Source organism: Podarcis muralis, chromosome 18 (genome assembly GCF_964188315.1).
Source record: "Podarcis muralis chromosome 18, rPodMur119.hap1.1, whole genome shotgun sequence".
Taxonomy (NCBI): Eukaryota; Metazoa; Chordata; class Lepidosauria; order Squamata; family Lacertidae; genus Podarcis; species Podarcis muralis.
In genome coordinates, this window is record NC_135672.1 from 8329329 (window position 1) to 8355464 (window position 26136).

Sequence of the window (26136 nt, forward strand, 5' to 3'; positions counted from 1 at the left end):
GAGCATTATTTACAATTTTATTCAGCGTTGGTCAGAACAAAGAGAAAACATGACTGCCTGCTTCAGTGTTCAGGCACAGAGAGAGAAACGAACGCATAGACACAACAGAAACATCCTGTGAACAGGAAATATGCAGGCTGTGACACAAACATCCTGCTCCCTTTTAAGGTGGAACGGAAATATCCGAACACTACCAAGGGGTCCTTTTGAGGCCTCGCAAGCCAGGTTGCTTCAGTTGACGCATCTATGAAATGGGTGTGTTCTGCCCCGTGACGCCAAGCCGAGTACAGGGGAACAGATAGCTTCTCTAGATTCCGCATAGGCAAATCAAAGCGTGTTCTTGGCTGGTCCGGTGTTTCCTCTTAAACTCGTGAAAAACCTTCCTTAAACACACACACACAAACACAAAGGGTCTCCATTTCTGTCTCCACCCGCCAAGCAAGATGGGGTAGAAATGGGTTTCAAAGTGGGAAGCTTCTCACCCAAACGTCTTTCCCTAACCCCTGACCGACAGCTTCTTGAAGACATGGTTCCTCCTCCTGGTTTCAGCTGTATTGCTTGAGGATGCTGTAGACTTGTTCCAGGATGTGTCCGAAACCTTGGTCCTTGGGTGTCCTGAAAGCCAATGAGCCCTGGAAGAAAAGGATAGCTGCATTCGTCATTCGAACAGGCAGGGAACTCAGACCAAAAGTGAGCATCGGCAGCTTGCTAAATGCAAGTAGGCAAGAAAAATTGCTTCTCCCTTGCATGGCCCACACACAAATCACCGTGTGATACTTTCTCTGCCTCTCTAATTATTTTTTTTTTAATGTTTTACAATTAATAATAATAATAATTTATTATTTATACCCCGCCCATCTGGCTGGGCTTCCCCAGCCACTCTGGGCGGCTTCCAACGAAATATTAAAATACAGCAATCCATCAAACATTAAAAGCTTCCCTAAAGAGGGCTGCCTTCAGATGTCTTCTAAAAGTGGTAGTTGTTGTTCTCTTTGACATCTGGTGGGAGGGCGTTCCACAGGGCGGGCGCCACTACCGAGAAGGCCCTCTGCCTGGTTCCCTGTAACCTCACTTCTCACAGGGAGGGAACCGCCAGAAGGCCCTCGGTGCTGGACCTCAGTGTCCGGGCAGAAGGATGGAGGTGGAGATGCTCCTTCAGAGATACTGGACTGAGGCCGTTTAGGGCTTTCAAGGTCAGCACCAACACTTTGAATTGTGCTTGGAAACGTCCTGGGAGCCAATGCAGGTCTTTCAAGACCGGTGTTATGTGGTCTCAGCGGCTGCTCCCAGTCCCCAGTATAGCTGCCACATTCTGGATTAGCTGCAGTTTCCGGGTCACCTTCAAAGGTAGCCCCATGGAGAGCGCATTGCAGTAGTCCAGATCACCAGAGCATGCATAACTAGAGACTTGTGGAGTCGGAAAGGACCCCTGAGGGTCATCCAGTCCAACCCCTTGCAACAGAGGAATCCCAGTTTAACGAATCCCCACCCAACCCCTGCCTGAAAACCTCCAAGGAAGGAGAATCTACCACCTTCACTGTAGGTCCGCTCCACTGCCGGGCAACTCTTCCTCAAGATTACCTTTAGTTTATCCAGATAGGTCTGCTCCTGACTCCACATCTCTTGAAACTTCACTACGTCGGGTGCCGCTTTGTAAAACTCCACCAGCAGCATCTTTGAGGAAGAAAGAACAGGAATCACATTCGGCCTACACCACAGGGCTTTTTCCCCAGCCAGGACTCTGCTTTGGCAGCTCTCAGGTGGCTGCCACTGCCATTCTAAGAGAACAAGGGAAGGCGTTCATGGCGAGTTCTGCCACCTCTTTTTCTAGAAAAGATCTCCCTTGCTTTCCTTCTACTGTCGTACCACGGGTTACAAACTTAATTCGTTCCGGAGGTCCGTTCTTAACCCGAAACCGTTCTTAACGTGAGGCACACTTTCTCTAATGGGGCCTCCCGCTGCCACCGCGTGATTTCCGTTCTCATCCTGGGGCAAAGTTCTCAACCTGAGGTACTACTTCCGAGGTAGTGGAGTTTGTAACCCAAAGTGTTTGTAACCCGAAGCGTTTGTAACCCGAGGTACCACTGTACTGGTTTTCCTGCAGATAAAAAACCCTGCGAGTGGCGCTGTGGTCTAAACCACTGAGCCTCTTGGGCTTGCCGATCAGGTGGTCGGCGGTTCGAATCCCCACGACGGGGTGAGCTCCCGTTGCTCTATCCCAGCTCCTGCCAACCTAGCAGTTCGAAAGCACACCAGCGCTAGTAGATAAATAGGTACTGCTCCATCAGCAAGGTAAACGGCGTTTCTGTGCGCTCTGGTTTCCATCATGGTATCCCGTTGCGCCAGAAGCGGTTTAGTCCTGCTGGCCACATGACCCAGAAAGCTGTCTGTGGACAAACACCAGTTCCCTCGGCCTGAAAGCGAGATGAGCGCCACAACCCCATAGTCGCCTTTGACTGGACTTAACCGTCCAGGTGTCCTTTACCTTTTCCTGCATTGCAGGGCGTTGCAATAGACTACTCTTGACATCCCTTCCAATTCTACGGCTCATTTTTCTCCAACCGATAAACAGACTTAGGGGACACGGAGAGTTGGGCTCTAAAAGGCAACCCCAAATTTCCCTACAACACTGCCATCAGGGGCTTCTTAAGGGAACCTGACTGGCAATAATTCGAAGGAGCCTTGGGACTAAGACAGGCATAGGCAAACCCTGGCCCTCCAGATGTTTGGGACTACAACTCCCATCACCCCTAGCTAACAGGACCAGTGGTCAGGGATGATGGGAATTGTAGTCCCAAACATCTGGAGGGCCGGAGTTTGCCTATGCCTGGTCTAAAAGGACTCTGAAGATTGACTTTCAAGCTCACGCACAACGCTTGCATTGTGAATGCCCGCAGGGCTCTCTGAATGTAAGGATTGTTCTGCCATCAGTTACAAATTTTGTTTTTCAAGAGGCCTGGCTTTAGATCATCACAGCCCTGTGTGTCTGGAACAAAAGGCGCTTTGGTGACGCAACACGACATTCTTCCCCTGAGCAGATGTGAAATTCAGATGGACCAAAGTTACCATCTCGTGAATGTTAGAATGATGAATGTTAGAATAATTTCTGAATGTTAGAATGATGCAAGATATAAAGATAATACGGCATTAGTGACATAGCTGAAAGGAGTAAGCAAAAAGAATAAGAACAGAAGCCAGAATAAGGTTATGTCTAACTTAAATAACTGATAATAAAGGGAAAAACTTGGAGACATAATAGTTGAAATGTATAATATAAAATAAGATTTGAAAGAGGGTGAAGTATTGCTGAACAAAACTTTGTAAAGGGGAATACAGAAAAGGGAGATGTGAGGAAGTCTGGAAGGAGGGTTATGAAAACTATATTTTAAGAAACTGGTTTTCTATGCTTTTTTTCCCTTTTTTTTCATTTTTGCATGTCTTTTTTCTTCTATTTTGTATGGGGTTTTTTTTAATGTACTCTTTTCCCCCCGTTTTTGGTTCTATTTTGATTGATTGTGATGGTGTTATTTTTGTTTGGTTGTGAATGTGAAGTCTGTTTTATTGTTTAAAAACTTTAATAAATACCTTTTAAAAAAAACAAAAAAACAAAGTTACCATCTCGTGGAGAACGTCGTTGGTCAGGAAGCCGTCTTGGACGTAGGTGACCTCAACTTCCATGGGGATGCCGTAATCATAAGGCCTTTGCTGGTGGAAGAGAATATTTGGCCGGGGAAGGGGGTGAAGAGAGAGACACAGAGAAGTGAATCATATCAAATTGTGTGGTTTTTTCCTCTCACTCTCTTGACTTGCTCAGGAGAACCAAAGTTGTAAAGCGCCCCCTGGTGGCTTAGAGGTGCAGCTCCTCAGAATGAACCGCCTTTAATTGAGCCAACATACTTCTGAGCAGAGGGACGCGGGTGGCGCTGTGGGTAAAAGCCTCAGCGCCTAGGGCTTGCCGATCGAAAGGTTGGCGGTTCGCATCCCCGCGGTGGGGTGCGCTCCCGTTGCTCGGTCCCTGCTCCTGCCAACCTAGCAGTTCAAAAGCACCCCCGGGTGCAAGTAGATAAATAGGGACCGCTTACTAGCGGGAAGGTAAACGGCGTTCCGTGTGCTGCGCTGGCTTGCCAGATGCAGCTTTGTCACACTGGCCACGTGACCCGGAAGTGTCTGCGGACAGCGCTGGCCCCCGGCCTCTTAAGTGAGATGGGCGCACAACCCTAGAGTCTGTCAAGACTGGACCGTACGGGCAGGGGTACCTTTACCTTTTACTTCTGAGCAACAAGTGATTTTACCCTTTTATTGATTGATTATAATATTTGTACAGCACCAACTGACGAACACATATGCACACATATTAACAGCAGCAAGCAATTGACAGAGTACCAAACATCCCCTTGGGAAACAACATGGCTTAGGTTCGGAAAAATATCCTGCAGTCTTTCCCCCTCTGCTGCTGCATATAATAATAATAATAATAATAATAATAATAATAATAATAATAATAATTGTAGTAGTAGTAGTAATTTATATCTCGCCTGTTTGGCTGGGTTTCCCCAGCCACTCTGGGAGGCTCTCAAAGGGTGTTCCACAAGGAGGGTGCCACCACCGAGAAGGCCCTCTGCCTGGTTCCCTGTAACCTCACTTCTCGCAGGGAGGGAACCGCCAGAAGGCCCTTGGAGCTGGACCTCAGTGTCCGGGCTGGACGATGGGGGTGGAGACGCTCCTTCAGGTATACAGGACCGAGGCAGTTTAGGGCTTGAAAGGTGAGCACCAACACTTTGAATTGTGCTTGGAAACATACTGGGAGCCAATGTAGGTCTTTCAGGACCAGTGTTATGTGGTCCTGGTGGCCGCTCCCAGTCACCAATCCAGGAGCTGCATTCTGGGCCCCCAGGCCTTAGTTTGCCTATCCATGGTTTAAGGCTTTCTAGGTCAGAACCTAGTATGTATGGAAGTGAGAGCTGGACCATAAAGAAGGCTGATCACCAAAGAATGGATGCTTTTGAATTATGGTGCTGGAGGAGACTCTGGAGAGTCCCATGGACTGCAAGAAGATCAAACCTCTCCATTCTGAAGGAAATCAGCACTGAGTGCTCACTGGAAGGACAGATCCTGAAGCTGAGGCTCCAATACTTTGTCCACCTCATGAGAAGAGAAGACTCCCTGGAAAAGACCCTGATGTTGGGAAAGATGGAGGGCGCAAGGAGAAGGGGACGACAGAGGACGAGATGGTGGGACAGTGTTTTCGAAGCTACCAGCATGAGTTTGACCAAACTGCGGGAGGCAGTGGAAGACAGGAGTGCCTGGCGTGCTCTGGTCCAGGGGGTCACGAAGAGGTGGACACGACTAAACGACTAAACAACAACAAGGTCAGAACCAGCACTTTGAATTGGGCCCGGAAACTAATTGATAGCCAGTGCAGTCGGACCAGATGTGTAAAATATGCTCAGACCGTCTTCCTTCGGTGAGCAAGCTGGGTGCTGAATTCTGCACCGGCTGAATTTTCCAAACCAATGGTCTGATTTGGTGTGAGGTACTTTCTTGCGCCCCCCGCTCTCCCAAAGGGCACCTTACTCAGGCGCTGCAGTACTCACCTCCGGAGGGGGCATAACCCAGAAGGGCGCAATCTTCGACTCCATGCCTTGGTTGGCATGGCAGTATGGACCTGAGGGGACAATAAGACAGAAGAAGCGTTTGGATTTGATATCCCGCTTTATCACTACCCGAAGGGGTCTCAAAGTGGCTAACATTCTCCTTTCCCTTCCTCCCCCACAACAAACACTCTGTGAGGTGAGTGGGGCTGAGAGACTTCAGAGAAGTGTGACTGGCCCAAGGTCACCCAGCAGCTGCATGTGGAGGAGCGGGGAAGCGAACCCGGTTCACCATATTACGAGTCCACCGCTCTTAACCGCTACACCACACTGGCTCTCCAGATCATTTGGGCACCTAGCATGGGAACAGTATAAGCTAAACAAATTTACGTATAAGCTAAACAATCTATAGCTTAGGGCCCTGCTCTCTTTGGGGCCTCCCCAAAAAATAAAGGAAAAGAAAACTGGACGTACATTTCCAAAATATAAGATAAAAAATAAAAACCTACATACAGCAACAGTGTTTTGTGTTGTGCAGGCTCCTATGATGTAAGTCAGGCATAAGCAAACTCTGCTTCCAGATGTTTTGGGGCTACAATTCCCATTATCCCCGACCACTGGTCCTGCTAGCTAGGGATGATGGGAGTTGTAGTCCCAAAACATCTGTAGGGCCGAGTTTGCCTATGCCTGGTGTAAGTCATGGGCCCCGCCTGCTAGCCTGCTCCCTAAAATATCACTGGTTTGCTCATTTCTATATATAGGGTGGGATGCGGGTGGCGCTGTGGGACATACCAGGAGAGGCGGTCTCGTAGGTACGAGTGTCCTCGGCCTTATAGGGCTTTAAAGGTTAAAACCAGCACCTTAAACCTGACCATGTATTCCACTGGGAGCCAGTGCAGCTGGTATAAAAGGTAAAGGGACCCCTGACCATTAGCTCCAGTCATGGCCGACTCTGGGGTTGTGGCGCTCATCTCGCTTTACTGGCCGAGGGCGCCGGCGTACAGCTTCCGGGTCATGTGGCCAGCAGGACTAAGCCGCTTCTGGTGAACCAGAGCAGCACACGGAAACACCGTTTACCTTCCCGCCGGAGTGGTACCTATTTATCTACTTGCACTTTGACGTGCTTTCTGTAGGGATCAGATAGGATTACCATGAGGAATTATAAAATGGCTTGATGTATATGTTATAATTCCTCGTGGTAATCCCATCTGATCCCTACACTTTCGAACTGCTAGGTTGGCAGGAGCAGGGACCGAACAATGGGAGCTCACACTGTCGCAGGGATTCGAACCGCCGACCTTCTCCGGGTGAATGTGATCCCACGGCGAGGACCCCGTAAGGAGTCTTGCTGTGGCATTCTGCACCCACTGGAGTTTCTGGGTCAGTCTCAAGGGCAGCCCCACGTAGAGTGAGTTACAGATGGGATTAGACACAGGAGAATTCCGTAAAGGAGATACACTGGGAGAGGCACATTGCTGCCCGTTTCTGCACCTAACGTTTGCAGAGTGCTGCGAGACGGTGGGCTGCGCGATGGCCTGGGATTCGGACTCAGAGGCTGAACCTGAGGAATCCCAGCCTGCACAGGAGTCCCCGCCTCCAGAACCAGCTGAGCCGGGGCTGGGGCCTGAGCCTGAAGGGTCCTCACCTGTGCCGGGTCCTTAGGTGCAGGCATCAGCTGAGTCTGCTCTGGCTCCTGAGGTGATGGAAGGACCCATTGCCTGCAGGTGCTCCACTCTCAGCCCCGTCAGGGGAAGGTGAGGTTGCCTCTGGGTCTGGGAACCCTCCAGCCTCTCCTGAGCTGCAGAGGCTCAGGGCAGAGAGGCGGAGGGAACTAAGTTCTCACAGGAGGAGTGCTCGCCTCCAGGCCAGGAGAGCCGAGTCACCTGTGGACCGGGGCCGCCCTATGCCTCGGGGCAGATAAAAGCCAGCCAGCCCCAGTCCCAAGTTGCAGGAGCAACATTGTTGGTAGCCAGTTCCTGCCTGCACCCTGTCCTGCCGGAGCTCCTGACCTCACCCGACTCCCTGCCTTGGACCCAGCTACAGCTTTGACGGACTGCCTCCATACTGCACCCTCGGCCACGGACTGGACTTGGACCTCGCCTCATGGTTAACCCACGGGACCAGCACAGGCTGTTTTGGGTTGAGACTGACGCGCAGCCTTCTGCCACTTACCACAGATGAGTGCCAAGCAAGGCTGGAAGCTGTTGCTGGTTCCCTGGAGCTTCAGCTGGTAGTCCATTTGAGTATCGATGTCCTGGAGGGATGGCAGGGCATGGCTGAACGGGTGGCTGTGATACCAGCCCACCAGGGAAAGCCCACGCATAAAAAGGTTCTGGCATATCTGAAGACAAGAGGAAAAGGATGTTGCTTTTCAGCAGTCTTAAGCATATCCAGAAGAACTGATGCTTTTGAATTCTGGTGCTGGAGGAGACCCTTGAGAGTCCCATGGACTGCAAGAAGATCAAACCTCTCCATTCTGAAGGAAATCAGCCCTGAGTGCTCACTGGAAGGACAGATCCTGAAGCTGAGGCTCCAAGACTTTGGCTACCTCATGAGAAGAGAAGACTCCCTGGAAAAGACCCTGATGTTGGGAAAGATGGAGGGCACAAGGAGAAGGGGACGACAGAGGACGAGATAGTGGGACAGTGTTCTTGAAGCTACTAACACGAGACTGACCAAACTGTGGGAGGCAGTGGAAGACAGGAAGGCCTGGCATGCTCTGGTCCATGGGGTCACGAAGAGTCGGACACGACTAAACGACTAAACAACAAATGTATGCTGCTACTGCAGCCCATGTTCTGTTAGCCCCAAAATGGAAAACAAGTGAGTTCCCAACCAAAGAAGAACACCCTCGAACGGGGAGCAACTTGTCTTCCCATCATCCTCATCCAAGCTGTTTGCCTGAGAGTTATACTTCCAAGACAGCTGGAGGGCAAAGGAAGAATTGAACAAACAATCCATGGGGCAGCCGGGGTGCCCGCTACCCCATGTTGGACTCCAGCACCACCATTACTAATGATATGAGCTCCTTACCTCTTCTTCCACAGCAGCTGCTAAGTCCCCGTCCGCAAGGCGTGATCGGCAAGGGAATGCCCTCAGCACTGTTAACACTGAAAGATTTAAAAAAGAAAAGATGTGTGAGAGCTTGAAAATCAATCTTGAGAGTCCTCTTAGACCAGGCATAGGTAAAGGTAAAGGGACCCCTGACCATTAGGTCCATTCATGAACGACCCTGGGGTTGCAGCGCTCATCTCACTTTATTGGCCGAGGGAGCCGGCGTACAGCTTCCAGGTCATGTGGCCAGCAGGACTAAGCCGCTTCTGGCGAACCAGAGCAGCGCACGGAAACGCCGTTGACCTTCCCGCCGGAGCGGTACCTATTTACCTACTTGCACTTTGGCGTGCTTTCGAACTGCTAGGTTGGCAGGAGCAGGGACTGAGCAACGGGAGCTCACCCCGTCGCAGGGATTCGAACTGCTGACCTTCTGATCGGCAAGTCCTAGGCTCTGTGGTTTAACTCACAGCGCCACCTGTGTCCCAGACCAGGCATAGGCATAGATAAAAAATAAAAACCTACATACAGCAACAGTGTTTTGTGTTGTGCAGGCTCCTACGATGTAAGTCAGGCATAAGCAAACTCCGGCCCTCCAGATGTTTAGGACTACAATTCCCATCATCCCTGACCACTGGTCCTGTTATTTAATTAAATACATTTTAAAGGAAATTTGAAACATTTCAGCTCCACTCCCTTGCTAGTTACCCCAGGGGAACTTACGCTGGCTGTTGGTGTCCCAACGACCTCCGAGATAGCCAGTCACTTCACTCTTCGTCAGGTGACTATGGAAGTCCTAAGAGGAAGGGGGGAAAGAGAACAGGTTTAGAGGTTTGGTCACCCTTGGGTGCCATGGGTGCTGCTGGACTCCAGCTCCCATAATCCCTGCATTGCACGGGGTCAGACTAGATGACTCTTAGTGTCCCTTCCGACTCTACAATGCTATATTCCTCATGTCAGAGTCCAAGCTATCAGATTTGTGGATTCCTCCCTCCACCCCCAAAAGCTCTTTTAAATCAGAACCAGTGAAGGCCTTTGTGAGTGTCTGGAGTGTTGGAGGATGGATGGCAGCTAACAGATTGAGGTTGAATCCTGGCAAGACAGAAGGACTGTTTCTGGGGGACAGGAGGCGGGTGGGTGTGGAGGACTCCCTGGTCCTGAATGGGGTAGCTGTGCCCCTGAAGGACCAGGTGCGCAGCCTGGGAGTCATTTTGGACTCACAGCGGTCCATGAAGGCACAGGTTAATTCTGTGTCCAGGGCAGCTGTCTACCAGCTCCATTTGGTACGCAGAATGAGACCCTCCCTGCCCACACTGTCTCGCCAGAGTGGTGCATGCTCTGGTTATCTCCCGCTTGGACTACTGCAATGCGCTCTACGTGGGGCTACCTTTGAAGGTGACCCAGAAACTACAACTAATCCAGAATGTGGCAGCTAGACTGGGGACTGGGAGCAGCCGCTGAGACCACATAACACCGGTCTTGAAATACCTACACTGGCTCCCAGGATATTTCTGAGCACAATTCAAAGTGTTGGTGCGGACCTTGAAAGCCCTAAACGGCCTCGGTCCTGTATACCTGAAGGAGCATCTCCACCCCCATCATTCAGCCCGGACACTGAGGTCCAGCTCCGAGGGCCTTCTGGCAGTTCCCTCTCTGCGAAAAGTGAGGTTACAGGGAACCAGGCAGAGGGCCTTCTCGGTAGTGGCGCCCGCCCTGTGGAACGCCCTCCCATCAAATGTCAAGGAAATAAACAACTATCTGACTTTTAGAAGACATCTGAAGGCAGCCCTGTTTAGGGAAGTTTTTTATGTTTGATGTTTTATTGTGCTTTTAATTTTGTTGGGAGTCGCCCAGAGTGGCTGGGGAAACCCAGCCAGATGGGTAGGGTATAAAGAATAATTTATTATTATATTATTACTGAGGCCTCTTGGTGGGGCCGGCCAGGGCCCTGCCAAATGTCCACGTACCACTAACAAAAGGACGTTGCTGGAGATGGCAACGTTGAAAGGCTGGAACTTGTTAAGGGCTGCGAAAGACGTCACTTCCACCAAGGTGTGGGGATTCCTAAAGGCAGACAAAGAAACGGCCATTATGAGGACTAGTTGCATTAAAAATATATATCTTAATGAGCAGAATGCAAAGGCTTTTAAATGGATGGCATGTTTTGTTTGTGAAAAATTCTTTCCCAAACAAAGCCCGTTAGTGGTTTACATCATCAAATATCCTTTATTAGGCATAAGGTAAAGGTAAAGGGACCCCTGACCGTTAGGTCCAGTCGCAGACAACTCTGGGGTTGCGGCGCTCATCTCGCTTTACTGGCCGAGGGAGCTGGCGTACAGCTTCCGGGTCATGTGGCCAGCATGACTGAGCCGCTTCTGGTGAACCAGAGCAGCGCACGGAAACGCCGTTTACCTTCCCGCCAGAGCGGTACCTATCTATCTACTTGCACTTTGGCGTGCTTTTGAACTGCTAGGTTGGCAGGAGCAGGGACCGAGCAACGGGAGCTCACCCTGTCGCGGGGATTTGAACTGCCGACCTTCTGATCGGCAAGTCCTAGGCTCTGTGGTTTAACCCACAGCGCCACCTGCTATTAGGCATAGCAAACCACATATTAACAGACACTGTATACAAATTGTGCAAGATACGAGCTCAGCATAACAAGGTTTGTCCCAGTCAGATTTTTAACTCCAGAGGAAATCAATTTGCATAAATAATACAACACAACACTACCACATCACCAATCAATTAAGAACCACTAATTCTCTTTATAGTGGCCCAGGCTTTCTACATGGACAGCACTCAAAAATTCAGCCACTATTAAAGTAATTTGATCATTCCTGTCCGAGAGCAGGTCCTGAACTTTCGGTATCATAGAATTCAGCCTATTGAGTTGTAAGGCCTCTAATAATTGTCTTCTGGCATAAATGCCAAAATAACGAGAAAAGAAAATATGCTCCAAAGTATCAGGTTCCTTGTTAGAGTGGTTAAAAAACAACAACATTTTCATCAGAATTGGTTTACGCAATTGTGTTCTAAATCCATCTTGCATTCAGCAAGTCGTTATTTTGCTTTCATACTATTTTGCCGAAAACCGCACACACGCTGCGCTGTATCGCAATGTGCTGTTGTAAGGTGAGGGGAAACTGTTTCAGCCCGGGGGCCACACTCCCTTCCAGGGGCCAGAGCCAAAAGTGGGGGGAGCAATACATGTAAATTTCACGAGTCTTCCCCTCTCTGCCCTCCCCAGCTAGCAAGAGGCCTCGTTGAAGGTTCCCTCGCTGCGAGAAGCCAAGTTACAGGGAAGCAGGCAGAGGGCCTTTTTGGTGGTGGCACCTGCCCTGTGGAACACCCTCCCACCAGATGTCAAAGAGAAAAACAACTGCCAGATTTTTAGAAGACATCTGAAGGCAGCCCTGTTTAGGGAAGCTTTTAATGTCTGACGGACTACAGTGGTACCTCGGGTTAAGTACTTAATTCATTCTGGAGGTCTGTACTTAACCTGAAACTGTTCTTAACCTGAAGCACCACTTTAGCTAATGGGGCCTCCTGTTGCTGTTTCTGTTCTCATCCTGAAGCAAAGTTCTTAACCTGAAGCAATATTTCTGGGTTAGCGGAGTCTGTAACCTGAAGCGTATGTAACCTGAAGCATATGTAACCCAAGGTACCACTGTATTGTATTTTAATCTTTTGGTGGAAGCCGCCCAGAGTGGCTGGGGAAACTCAGGCAGATGGGTGGGGTATAAGTAATACATTATTATTATTATTATTATTATTATTATTATTATTATTATTATTATTATTATTCAGCCCAAGGGCATGTTCCGGCTCGGGGAAACACTGTAGGAGAGTGCAAGAATTGTGGTCGCTTTCCAGGGGCCGGTGAGAGAAGTCTAGAGGGCCACGTTGTGAATCCCAGCCAGAGTTTTCTCTTTTACATCGTCGGCCGCATTTCAGCAAACTAGCTTCTCCAGCCGTGGCTGAAATCCTCCCTCCCCACCCACCAACTCAAAACAGAGGCATCCATTCTCAAGTCTGCCTTTGTCTTGAGGACCAGAGCCTTTCCCCCTGCTTTTTAAATTAGACCTTGAGGTTGTCAGCATGCTGCACTCGGTTGCCAGATTTCACCCCCTGAGCACAGCTGCACACAAGCATAGCTGTCAAGTGTCCCTTATTTGAAGGGACAGTCCCTTATTCCAGCGCTATGTCCCGCTGCTGTCCCTTATTGATGGATGTCCCTTAAATGTCCCTTAAATGATGTCCCTTAAATTTCAAAGGAAGCAGCTCCTCTCCCTCCCTCGCTGCTGGCCAGGGAGGAGGGAGGCTCCAACTGTGTTGCTTGGCTGTGTTGCTCACCCAATAAGAAGTCTAAGAACGACTGGGGGGTGGAGCTTGCATGCCTTGTGTGTGGCTAGTTAATGCAAGCTGAGGGGGTTTTTGAACGCTGGACGCCATTTTGTTGCAGGTGCTGCAGCAAACTTTGCAGTGCAAAGCCAGGCCGGGGAGCCATCTTAAGCTGAGGCTGCATAGGCCTTGTGGTGCATGTGATACAGATTCTATTCAGTTGAACCTCTGGTTACAAAGTTGGTTGGACAGTGTTCTCGAAGCTACCAGCATGAGTTTGACCAGACTGCAGGAGGACAGGAAGACTGGAGTGCCTGGAACAGGCGAGGCTGCAGGCCCCTTATTGTGGCTGCTGGTCCCTTATTTTCAAGGCTGCTGGTCCCTTATTTTCAAATCTGTAAGCTGACAGCTATGCACACAAGACATCTGCCTCTAGCTACAGAAAGGATTTCATGCACACGATGGACGTACCTGGCAGAGTCCCGACTCCCCAGGCTGCAATAACGGACAGGGATTCGATTCCTGCAGTCCAGCCTTTTGCTGTTATCTGCGGTTAAAAACGAAGAAACTGGCCAGCACTGAGCTAAATTGATCCATGAAATGCAAAATTAAACATCTCCACCCTCCGTTTCAACACCTTTCATTGTTGCACCGGTTTATTTTATTCTGCATTTTAATTGCGGGCGTTTGTGCTTAAGTTTTGTTTACAAAATGTATTTTAGTGATTTTTTTGTACATAGCAAAACCATTGTGACCTTTATCAAAGAGTAGCGCTAGCTACTGGTTTTCCCAATAGTGATGTTTGGAATTGAGAGCTGGACCATAAAGAAGGCTGATCGCCGAAGAATTGATGCTTTTGGATTCTGGTGCTGGAGGAGACTCTGGAGAGTCCCATGGACTGCAAGAAGATCAAACCTCTCCATTCTGAAGGAAATCAGCCCTGAGTGCTCACTGGAAGGACAGATCCTGAAGCTGAGGCTCCAAGACTTTGGCCACCTCATGAGAAGAGAAGACTCCCTGGAAAAGACCCTGATGTTGGGAAAGATGGAGGGCCCAAGGAGAAGGGGACAACAGAGGACGAGATGGTGGGACAGTGCTCTCGAAGCTACCAGCATGAGTTTGACCCAACTGCGGGAGGCAGTGGAAGACAGGAGGGCCTGGCGTGCTCTGGTCCAGGGGGGCACGAAGAGTCGGACACGACTGAAAGACTCAACAACAATGCTAGCCAAAATTCCTTCCTGCGGCGGGGGGAAGTCTGTTTTCCAAGAATCTGTGAGGACATCAGTTCTGACAAATTTCTTTTATTTCAGAGCATCCTGCTGTATAAAGATCTGTTTGTGGAGTCAGACTGTCGCATATGTAATAAAACTATACAGTCGTACCTTGGTTGTTGAACACCTTGTGACTCAAACGTTTTGGCTCCCGAACACTGCAAACCCGGAAGTGAGTGTTCCAGTTTGCGAACTTTTTTTGGAAGCCGAACATCCGACGCAGCTTCTGCGACTTCCGATTGGCTGCAGGAAGCTCCTGCAGCCAATCGGACACCGTGCCTTGGTTTTTGAACGTTTTCGGAAGTTGAACGGACTTCCAGAATGGATTCCGTTTGAGAACCAAAGTATGACTGTACAGTGGTACCTCGGATTAAGTACTTAATTCGTTCTGGAGGTCCGTTCTTAACCTGAAACTGTTCTTAACCTGAAGCACCACTTTAGCTAATGGGGCCTCCTACTGCCGCTGCACCGCCAAAGCACAATTTCTGTTCTCATCCTGAAGCAAAGTTCTTAACCCGAGGTAATATTTCTGGGTTAGCAGAGTCTGTAACCTGAAGCGTATGTAACCTGAAGCATATATAAGTTTATGGGTGTTTTTAAAGGATGAGTGAAATTGTTTCATTGTGTATTTACCGTATTTTTCGTTCTATAACACGCACCCGACCATAACACGCACGTAGTTTTTAGAGGAGGAAAACAAGAAGAAAAAAAATTCTAAACGAAACAGTGGGTGTATGATTTTTGTGGTTCATGCTGTGGCCACAGACATGTGGTCTGACAGTGAGTTTGGAGTAGCCCAATGCAAAAATCCTGAGGATCCATGTGGATCCGTGCTTTGTAACCACGTTTTAAGTGGGGAGAGAAGGAAAAGCACTCAAGGGACAAGGAGAAGGATGCTGCTAATAATGCAGGAGAGGGGTTTAAGGGGAGAAGAAGCACGCATGGGGTGGGTGGAGAAGGATGCTGCTAATAATGAAGAAGAGGGGTATAAGGGGAGAAGGCTCCTCTCCTCTCCCGTTTTGCTCCTTTAAAGCAAGCAGGCTCTCTGTCCCTCTCTCCTCCCCACTCAGCAGCTCTTCTCCCGCTTTGCTGTTTCAAAGCGAGCCACGGAGGAGGGGAGGAAGGGGGACCATGGATCCTCTGCTCGCGACTGCAGCAGATCCGTCCACCATCCGTAGGCATTCGCTCCATAAGACGCACAGACATTTCCCCTTACTTTCTAGGAGGGAAAAAGTGAGTGTTATGGTGCAAAAAATACGGTAAATCACAAGTAATAGGTTTTTTTAAAAAAATATATATATAATTGGTTTTACATTTGTAAACTGCTTAGAAGCCCAATTTGGCAAGTCAGCGGCATATAAATCAATACTACATTGACATACCTGAGCTGTGCAATTCTGCAAGACTTTTGGTCTGTTGCTTCCGGGTCTTGTCCTCCAATTTCTTAGCCAGCATGGACTCTGAGAGGACTGACTTAACCCCCTTGGCTTCTTCTTCCTCCTCCTCGGCAAGCTCATCCTCTTCCCCTTCGCTCACTAAACTCTGGGGGAGAAAAATAGATGCAAAAGCCGTCAGAGAAGACAGTCTCCCCACTGCTGCTCAGCCTACAAGAGCTGTCATGTGAGGAAGGCAGAACAGCCATGCCCTCAGTTGCTCCTGAACGTCCAGAGTTGTTTGACAGTGGGCCAGAATGCAGAAGACAGAGGCAGTTTCTGCAATATACAGTTGCCGACTCAAACTTGCATGCATGCAGCGGCGTAGCGTGGGTTGTATTATTACTTTACATAAATGCAGCGCTCTAACAAGTGAAAGAGAAAACAAAAAAATTCCTTCCGGAAGCACCTTAAAGACCAACTAAGTTAGTTCTTGGTATGAGCTTTCGTGTGCATGCACACTTCTTCAGATACACTGAAACAGAAGTTGCCAGATCCTTCTATATAGTGAGAAGGTGGGGAGGGGTATTAGGGTATTCATTCACCTCCTCGGCAGGGGGTGTGTTGGGCTGGTACTTCTTCAGCCAAACAGCTTTATACTGGTCTAATTTCTGGCCCTTATACTTGACCGACGCCCAGCCACAACCAGACTTCTTGGCTGGGTTGACAAGCTTTTTGCAGTAGGTTGCCCAGGCGCTAGGCGAGTTGAACACTTGACCCGTCTCCTGCCAAACGATCTTGCCATCCGTCAAGAGGTCGCCCAAGAACTTCTTGCCCTGGGACAGGTGAGACAGAAGAGACAAAGGGAATGTAAAAAAGTGGAAAACTTCTGGGAAATGATATATAAAGAGACTAAAAAGATGTTGAAATATACATTTACAGTGGTACCTCGGGTTACATACGCTTCAGGTTACAGACTCCACTAACCCAGAAATCGTGCTTCAGGTTAAGAACTTTGCTTCAGGATGAGAACAGAAATCGTGCTCCGGCGGCACGGCAACAGCGGGAGGCCCCATTAGCTAAAGTGGTGCTTCAGGTTAAGAACAGTTTCAGGTTAAGTACGGACCTCCGGAACGAATTACCCGAGGTACCACTGTATTAAAAAAACCAGAAGCATTTTTAATTAGAATTGTAGGAGATGATATTAATAGACAGGACTGTAAGTTGTTTTTGTATGCAATGACGGCAGCAAGAGTATTATTGGCACAAAAATGGAAGCAAGAAGAATTACCCACAAAAGAAGAATGGCAAATGAAATTAATGGACTATGCAGAATTAGACAACAGGAAGGATTCGAAATCTGCGGGATCAGAGATTCTTAGAAGACTGGAGTAAATATTTGAACTATTTGAAAAGCAATTGCAATAAACAGATTACGCTGGTAGGACTGCAAGAAGTTCTGTAAGGAGGACTATTTGAAATATTGCAAGGAAGACTATGATGAGAACTATTGGTTAAGGATAATCAAAAGTAATAGAGAAATTAAGAAATGCAGAACAAATGATAAAGAGCGGAAAATCTTCAGAAGTGGTTGACGGAAGTCTAAAATATTGTATAAGATAAGAAGTTATGTTAAACGACTGTTGGAAAGGATATGTTAAAAAAACCAATAAAAATGAAGAGAGAGAGAGAGAGAGAGAGAGAGAGAGAGAGAGAGAGAGAGAGGAGACAAAACAAAGGCATGGGTGGGTTTGCAGGAGAGAAATAGATGATTCTGGTCTTTTTCTAAGTTCATTTATGTCGTAACCAGTGCTTTTTTCCCCAGCCGGAGCTCAGTTCCAGCTCCTCTCAAGTGAGTGCCATTTGTGGGAATGTTCAGGGAGGCAGGAGAGGATATATTGTTTATTAATATCCTTCCTAACTTGCATTAGCAAGTTCCTTTACTTACCAGAGTTTCACATTCCCCTTTTAAACACACAGCGGATAGCAGGTTGCAGGCTTGTGTAAGCCTCTCACTATCAGCTTCCTGGTAAGTTCCCTTATACCCCTCTTAAAATAATAAACACACCACAATCTTGTGTAAAGTATATATAAGCATAGCTGTCAACATTTCCCTTTTTTAAAGGGAAATTCCCTTATTCCGAATAGGATTCCTCGCAAGAAAGGGGAAACGTTGACAGCTATGTGTATAAGTAGTTTACTCACATTCAGTTCACAGATGGATCTCTGAAGGCAGACGTAGTTACAAAGTATATACGTGGATCTATCCCATAAGGAGATAATCCCAGTGTCCTCTGTTGGCTGGAGGCTAATCTCTAGCTAAAAGCTGATCCAACGATGGAGGAAGTCAAAAAGAGAGAGAACTCCATGCCCTGTCCCTTTTGTTCCAGGTAAGGTCATGCCCACCTCTAGGTAAAGGTAAAGGGACCCCTGACCATTTAAGTCCAGTCGTGGCCGACTCTGGGGTTGTGGTGCTCATCTCGCTTTGTTGGCCGAGGGAGCCGGCGTACAGCTTCTGGGTCATGTGGCCAGCAGGACTAAGCCACTTCTGGCGAACCAGAGCAGCGCACGGAAATGCTGTTTACCTTCCCCCGGAGCAATACCTATTTATCTACTTGCACTGGTGTGCTTTCGAACTGCTAGGTTGGCAGGAGCAGGGACTGAGCAACGGGAGCTCACCCCGTCGCGGGGATTTGAACCGCCGACCTTCTGATTGGCAAGTCCTAGGCTCTGTGGTTTAACCCACAGCGCCACCCGCGTCCCATATGCCCACCTCTAGTCATATGCAAAAGGAAGTATGTCCCAGCCAGGAGGAAACAGGAACACCCCCCCTGCATGGCCACTCTAGGAAAACAAGGAATGATGTGCTTGACTGCTACTTAACGTATCACATCCCACACCATTGAGGGCCAGCACTCCCCTTGTCCGCTTCTTGGAAGGAGACGCGACGGAACGACGAGAGCGTCTTACCGTTCTGCCCAGATGCTGAGTTCCAGCGCCGAGGGCCTTCTAGAGGTTCCCTCATTGCGAGAAGCAAAGCTACAGGGAACCAGGCAGAGGGCCTTCTCGGTGGTGGCGCCCGCCCTGTGGAACACCCTCCCACCAGATGTCAAAGAGATAAACAACTACCTGACATTCAGAAGACATCTGAAGGCAGCCCTGTTCAGGGAAGTTTTTAATGTGCGACATTTGAATGTCAGCCAGATGGGCGGGGTACAAATAATAAATTATTATTATTATTATTATTATTATTATTATTATTATTATTATTATTATTAAAGGTAAAGGGACCCCTGACCGTTAGGTCCAGTCGTGACCGACTCTGGGGTTGCAACGCTCATCTCGCTTTACTGGCCGAGGGAGCCGGCGTACAGCTTCCGGGTATGTGGCCAGCAGAACTAAGTCGCTTCAGGTGAACCAGAGCAGCGCACGGAAACGCCGTTCACCTTCCCGCCGGAGCGGTACCTATTTATCTACTTGCACTGGTGTGCTTTCGAACTGCTAGGTTGGCAAGAGCAGGGACCGAGCAATGGGAGCTCACCCCGTCGCGGGGATTCGAACCGCCGACCTTCTGATTGGCAAGTCCTAGACTCAGTGCTTTAACTCACAGTGCCACCCGTGTCATTATTATTATTACCAGGTAGTAAATGGAGAGGACGCCCTCTCCGGGCTCAATCAGCCCATCCTTGAGAAGAACGCGCAGAGTGATTCCGCGACGGGTCAGAATGCAGCAGCTACGCCTGCCGGGAACCAGTAATTTCCCCACGTTCTCGTGGTCTTCCAAGCTCGCCTCCAGCTCCTCCTCGTCCTCTTCCAGGCAATCGTCTCCTCCGAGGGATTCTGCATCTAGGGTTTGGGACATAGCTGTCAACTTACAGATTTGAAAATAAGGGACCAGCAGCCTCGAAAATAAGGGGTCAGCAGCCAAAATAAGGGATTTTCCAGGCACAGGTATGGTTCAACTTCTGAGCCCCTCCGAGCCAAAGGCAGAAAGCCCAGCCAGCAGCCAAACGAAGCCTCAAGCGGTGGTTCCCACAGCGCAGCAACCCGGCAAAGGGGATGCAGCAAGGAAAACCACAATCATCTCTCCGCTGGGAAGCGCTGAGCAAAGGCGAGTCCCCAGGCAACAAGGCCGATTTGATTGGCACAAGGCATGCAAGCTCCACCCCCCCAGTCGTTCTCAGACTCCTTATTGGGTGAGCAATGCAGCCAAGCAACACAGTTGGAGCCTCCCTCCTCCCTGGCCGGCAGGGAGGGAGGGAGAGGAGCTGCTTCCTTTGAAACCCAGGAAATTTAAGGGACATCATCAATAAGGGACAGTAGCGGGACACGGCACTGGGATAAGGGACTTTCCCACCAAATAAGGGACAGTTGACAGCTATGGTTTGGGAAGAGTAAGCGCAGAAGGAATGATCAGGGAGCCGGGAGGGATCAGGCTGGGAAATTTAGGTTCGATCCCTGGCAAATCAAGGCGGGGTTGGGAATATTCCTCTACCCACCCCCAAGAGCTAGTAGACATCAAACTGGGAAGGGTAGCTGATGCCGCAGAAGGCAAAATCAGAATTTGAAATGACCTTAACAGATTGCGGAGAACTGGGTCCAAGCTAACAAAAGGAATTCTAATAGGGACAAATGTCTGGTTCTGTACTTAGGCAGGAGGAACCAGATGCATATATATATAGGATGGGGGACACCCGAGTTACTAGCAGCATGTGTGAATAGGATCTAAGGGGTCTTGGTGGACCACACGTTTAACGTGAGTCCACAGTGTGATGCAGCAGCAAAAAAAGGCTAAGGCTATTCTAGGCTGCGGGACGCAGGTGGTGCTGTGGGTTAAACCACAGAGCCTAGGACTTGCCGATCAGAAGGTCGGCGGTTCGAATCCCCGTGATGGGGTGAGCTCCCGTTGCTCGGTCCCTGCTCCTGCCAACCTAGCAGTTCGAAAGCACGTCAAAGTGCAAGTAGATAAATAGGTACCACTCCGGCGGGAAGGTAAACGGCGTTTCTGTGCACTGCTCTGGTTCGCCAGAAGCGGCTTAGTCCTGCTGGCCACATGACCCGGAAGCTGCACGCCGACTCCCTCGGCCAGTAAAGCGAGATGAGCGCCGCAACCCCAGAGTCGGTCACGACTGGACCTAATGGTCAGGGGTCCCTTTACCTTTTTATTCTAGGCTGCATCAGCAAAAGTCTAGGGATAGACAAACTCGGCCCTCCAGATGTTCTGGGATTACAACTCCCGTCATCCCTGGCTAACAGGACCAGTGGTCAGGGATGATGGGAATTGTAGTCTCAAAACATCTGGAGGGCCGAGTTTGCCTATGCCTGGTCCAGACCAAGGTTGGCTGGCCATCTGTCATGGATGCTTTAGCTGAGATTCCTGCATTTAAGGGACTCTGGAGGTCCCTTCCAACTCTGCAATAAGATGATCCGCTACCTGCCATTGCAAGCTATACTGAGCTAGTCAGATGGGCTTCCTCAGGAGAAAGCAGCTCCTTGTACCTCCCAATTGTTTGGAAGTTGCTTTCCGTACAGAGAGATTTGTGAATCAGAGAGCTGGGAAATCTGATGCAAAATCCAGCATCTAGGATTCGGTGCCTTCTGTAAAAGTTAAAAAGGAAGGTCCTAGTCCTTATGAAGGTGAAGATCGGGGGGACAGTTCTTGGTGGACACGACTTTGGTGTTATCACTTGTGATCGTCTCCTGACCCCTTGTATTGAGAAGGGGCGTATGTTTGATTTGGCTAAGATTAGATGAGTCTGGGGTTGCAGCTGGAGGGCTGCATAGGCCCTTTGATCTCCCCACTCCCCTAATTAGAGTGGTACAGTGGTACCTTGGTTCCCAAATGTCTTGGTTCTCAAACACAAAAGACCCAGGAGTAACTGTTCTGATGCGGCTGTCGGCTATTGTTTCCGGGGCGCCTGCACCAATCAGAAGCTGCGCCTTGGATTGAACATTTTGGAAGTCAAACGGACTTCCAGAACAGATTAAGTTTGACGCTTTTGTTTTTGTTATTTATTTTGTGTTTTTGTTTTCGAGGCTTTTTCCGTTTGTTTTTGTGACTGTGTGGAACCCAGTTCAGCTGCTGATGGATTGTGTGACTGCAGAAATGGATAAAAGCCCCCCCCTCTAAACAAAGACTATCATCAGTGAACGTAAGAAAAAAAAAATTAAATTTTTATCACCTACAATACTGTCTTATTTATTTTATAGTGCAGTACATTGATTATTGCTTTCATTTTATGGATCAACAGTATCTTTAGATAGTAAAATTCATGCTAAATTGCTGCTTTGGGGGTTGTTTTTAAAAGTCTGGAACGGATTAATCCGTTCTGCATTGCTTTCTATGGGAAAGCACGCCTTGGTTTTGGAACGCTTTGGTTTTGGAACGGACTTCCGGAACGGATTAAGTTTGAGAACCAAGTTACCACTGTATTTGAAACTTTGTTTAACCTGGCAACTGGCCTCCCTCCTCATGGCAAATCTTCCTCCTCCCGTCCCCCCAGAGTGAGGGATACTTCCTTGCGCCCCAAGTGAGAATACAAGCCAAAACCGAGGGAGTCCTACGAGTTTGGAGAGAGCAAATGAGAGAAGGGGAAGGAAAGAGGTTCTGGGTCTTACAGCCTGCATAGACCCAACATGGGAAGCAGAAGAGACTACAGTGGTACCTCGGGTTACAGACACTTCAGGTTACATACGCTTCAGGTTACAGACTCCGCTAACCCAGAAATAGTACCTCGGTTTAAGAACTTTGCTTCAGGATGAGAACAGAAATCGTGCTCCGGCGGCACGGCAGCAGCAGGAGGCCCCATGAGCTAAAGTGGTGCTTCAGGTTAAGAACAGTTTCAGGTTAAGAACGGACCTCCGGAACGAATTAAGTACTTAACCCGAGGTACCACTGTATTGGTTTATTTTCTTTCTTTTTTCCTCACCCCTTTCCTATAAATTAAACTTTCTTAATAAACTATTAATATAAAAAACCCCGGCATGAATAAACGAATAGATGTTTAGGATAGGTGTGCTCTGCCTTTCACTGGATATATTATTGAATTACTTGTCTCTGTTGTTTCTTTCTGCAAACCGCCTTGAGGTTTGGGGGGTTTTTTGTCTTACAATCGTGGTGTCTAAATGTTGTGAAAACATATTAGCATGGATGGATGGTTGTAGGGGTTTTTTTTTTACAATTATGCGGCGTATAAATTTTGTAAAATTAATAATAAATAAAATATTTTTTTTTATTTATACCCCGCCCTTCCCGGTCCAGAAAACCGGGCTCAGGGTGGCTAACAACAACTTTAAAACGCTTAACTGATGCAACAAAAAACAGCATAAAATACAGTATAAAACGTGGATGACAATAAATTCAGAATTCAAAAATTAATATAATAGTACGGATGGATGGAAGAATGGATGGATGGACAAAGAGAGACCGACAGATGATGCATACAAATCTTGACTCGGCAACAGAACCACTGTTAGTCACGCCCATTGCTTCCAATGGGTCTACTCTGAGCAGGGCTAACACCTGCCTGCAACCCCTCGAGGCAGGGAGATAAATGAACAGGAGCTGCGGGTGCGCAGCCCCAACATCAGCACCATTCTCCATCCTTTAAGCTTGGGCTTTGCAGCCATCTGTGTGCGCTCAGAGGACCAGCGCTCTCCATCCCGGCTGGAGTCCGCCTGGGAGACGCGCGCCCCGGGCGCACAGCTGCAAAAACAGGTTCTGGGGCCGAGAGCCCATCCTTTGAGCTGGGCTGGTTGCGGGGAGAAAGAGGGTCTGGATCCGAGCCGGGCCGGGAGCGCGCCTCCCTCCCTCCCTGCTGCCTACGGGCCCCGATCCCCGCCTCCCTCCCGGGTACCTGCTGCAGCCATGGCTCCGCTTCCCCCTCGCCGCTTCCTCTGCGCGTCACAGCGCGGAGGCTCCCGGCTGTCCCCGCCTCTCCCCGGGAGGAAAGGAGAACGGGAGAGAAAGGAAGACAAAGGAGAGAGGGGGAAGGAGGGAGGGAGGGAGAGCAGAAGAAGAAGGGAATGAGAAAGGGAAGACAAAGGAGAGGAAGCGCAGGAGCAGGACCTGCCCGGGAAGGTCTTCAAATGATAGAATCCTAGAATTGCAAAGGACGCCCCAGGGTTATGTAGCCTCTGCAGCGCAGGAATTATAGAAGGCTAGCTTGCCGGAAGAAATATCAACCTCAGATATGCAGACGACACAACCTTGATGGCAGAAAGTGAGGAGGAATTAAAGAACCTTTTAATGAGGGTGAAAGAGGAGAGCGCAAAATATGGTCTGAAGCTCAAGATAAAAAAAACGAAGATCATGGCCACTGGTCCCATCACCTCCTGGCAAATAGACGGGGAAGAAATGGAGGCAGTGAGAGATTTTACTTTCTTGGGCTCCATGATCACTGCAGATGGTGACAGCAGTCACGAAATTAAAAGACGCCTGCTCCTTGGGAGAAAAGCAATGACAAACCTAGACAGCATCTTAAAAAGCAGAGACATCGCCTTGCCAGCAAAGGTCCGTATAGTTAAAGCTATGGTTTTCCCAGTAGTGATGTATGGAAGTGAGAGCTGGACCATAAAGAAGGCTGATGGCCAAAGAATGGATGCTTTTGAATTCTGGTGCGGGAGGAGACTCTTGAGAGTCCCATGGACTGCAAGAAGATCAAACCTCTCCATTCTTAAGGAAACCAGCCCTGAGGGCTCACTGGAAGGACAGATCCTGAAGCTGAGGCTTCAAGACTTTGGCCACCTCATGAGAAGAGAAGACTCCCTGGAAAAGACCCTGATGTTGGGAAAGATGGAGGGCACAAGGAGAAGGGGACGACGGAGGACGAGATGGTGGGACAGTGTTCTCGAAGCTCCCAGCATGAGTTTGACCAAACTGCGGGAGGCAGTGGAAGACAGGAGGGCCTGGCGTGCTCTGGTCCAGGGGGTCACAAAGAGGCGGACACGACTAAACGACTCAACAACAACAACAAGAATTGTGAAGCTGGAAGGGGGGTCCCAAGGGGTCATGTAGCCCAACCAGCTGCAGTGACTCTGACGGAGGAACCTAGCATCTTTCTGCGAAGTGCCACAGGGAAAGGGTTCCTGGCCCCAAGCAACCCCCCCCCAAAAAAATCTGGCATCACAGCATTGTAAAGTTGGAAATCATCATCATCATCATTGCTTCTTTTCTTTAAAAATGTTTAGGGGTACCCTCATTTTGACACAAGAAAATCAACATTTTATCGGTGATACAGTGGTACCTTGGGTTACATACGCTTCAGGTTACAGACGCATCAGGTTACAGACTCTGCTAACCCAGAAATAGTACCTCGGGTTAAGAACTTTGCTTCAGGGTGAGAACAGAAATCGTGCTCTTGTGGCAGCAGGAGGCCCCATTAGGTAAAGTGGTGCTTCAGGTTAAGAACAGTTTCAGGTTAAGAACGGACCTCCGGAACGAATTAAGTACTTAACCCGAGGTACCACTGTAGATTCTTTATTATTGAGTTTCACTATTTATACAGTTAATCCATACATTTTCCAAGACATAATAAGCAACACACCGTGATTTGTTGTTGTTTAGTCGTGTCCGCCTCTTCGTGACCCCCTGGACCAGAGCACGCCAGGCACTCCTCTCTTCCACTGCTTCCCGCAGTTGGGTCAAACTCATGTTAGTAGCTTGGAGAACACTGTCCCACCATCTCGTCCTCTGTCGTCCCCTTCTCCTTGCGCCCTCCATCTTTCCCAACATCAGGGTCTTTTCCAGGGAGACTTCTCTTCTCATGAGGTGGCCAAAGTCTTGGAGCCTCAGCTTCAGGATCTGTCCTTCCAGTGAGCACTCAGGGCTGTTTTCCTTCAGAATGGAGAGGTTGGATCTTCTTGCAGTCCATGGGACTCTCAAGAGTCTCCTCCAGCACCAGAATTCAAAAGCATCCATTCTTGGGCGACCAGCCTTCTTTATGGTCCAGCTCTCACTTCCATACATCACTAGTGTTTTCTTTAGTCTCTCCTGAATATTCAGGCAAAAGGCTTTAGGGGGCACGATATATAATGAAATCAAGAAGATTTGTGTAATGGCTTTCCCCAAGAGGCCACAAATCCTTCCTGCTCTCTCAGTGGTCCGGTGGCCTTACTTCTGCATTCCTATGCAGCAGGTCTACTGGAAATGCAGCTAGCGGGAAGTGCAGCTAACCGCTCTCCGACTCTAGAGGAAATCCACCTTAAGCCTCTTTGGCTAGGCGCCAAATTCCATCTACTAACTGTGCCAGATTTGTGCAGGAGCTTGTGAGTTTAATGCCCTTATACTTTATAACCGGAGTCAGTAAACTCTTGTGCCAAGTTCCTCATTCTGCTGGGTCGCAGGCCATACATTCAAAGTGCACAGCTTCGTCCAGAGAATCGCCGGAAACTGTAGTTTGCTCCCAGCATCCCTGATAAATGACAGCCCACAGGATTCTTGGTGGGTGGGTGCAGGGCCTGATTCACGTTCAATGAGGCCCTAAGCTCCTGAAGGTAATGGGGCCCTTT

At 48.9% G+C, this 26136-nt stretch overlaps 1 protein-coding gene across 4 annotated transcripts; it reads right to left on the reverse strand.

Moving 5' to 3' along the window:
• On the reverse strand, positions 1–23692 carry MPND (MPN domain containing). Of its 4 annotated transcripts, none has more exons than XM_028713885.2 (13): positions 23484–23692; positions 19265–19473; positions 16233–16463; positions 15637–15796; positions 13455–13566; positions 10610–10706; positions 9366–9438; positions 8625–8701; positions 7764–7932; positions 5595–5665; positions 3616–3705; positions 1582–1674; positions 1–632 (listed from the first exon to the last, which is right to left on the reverse strand). In XM_028713885.2, the coding sequence occupies exons 1-13, from the start codon at positions 23494–23496 to the stop codon at positions 546–548; spliced, it is 1482 nt and encodes a 493-aa protein (XP_028569718.2). In that variant the 5' UTR covers positions 23497–23692; the 3' UTR covers positions 1–545. The 4 variants fall into 4 exon arrangements, with proteins under 4 accessions (XP_028569718.2, XP_077777958.1, XP_077777959.1 ...); XM_077921832.1 differs by lacking the exon at positions 23484–23692 and adding an exon at positions 22361–22509; XM_077921833.1 differs by lacking the exon at positions 23484–23692 and adding an exon at positions 22361–22504 and having other exon boundaries at positions 13455–13530.
• Positions 23693–26136: the final 2444 nt, after the last annotated feature.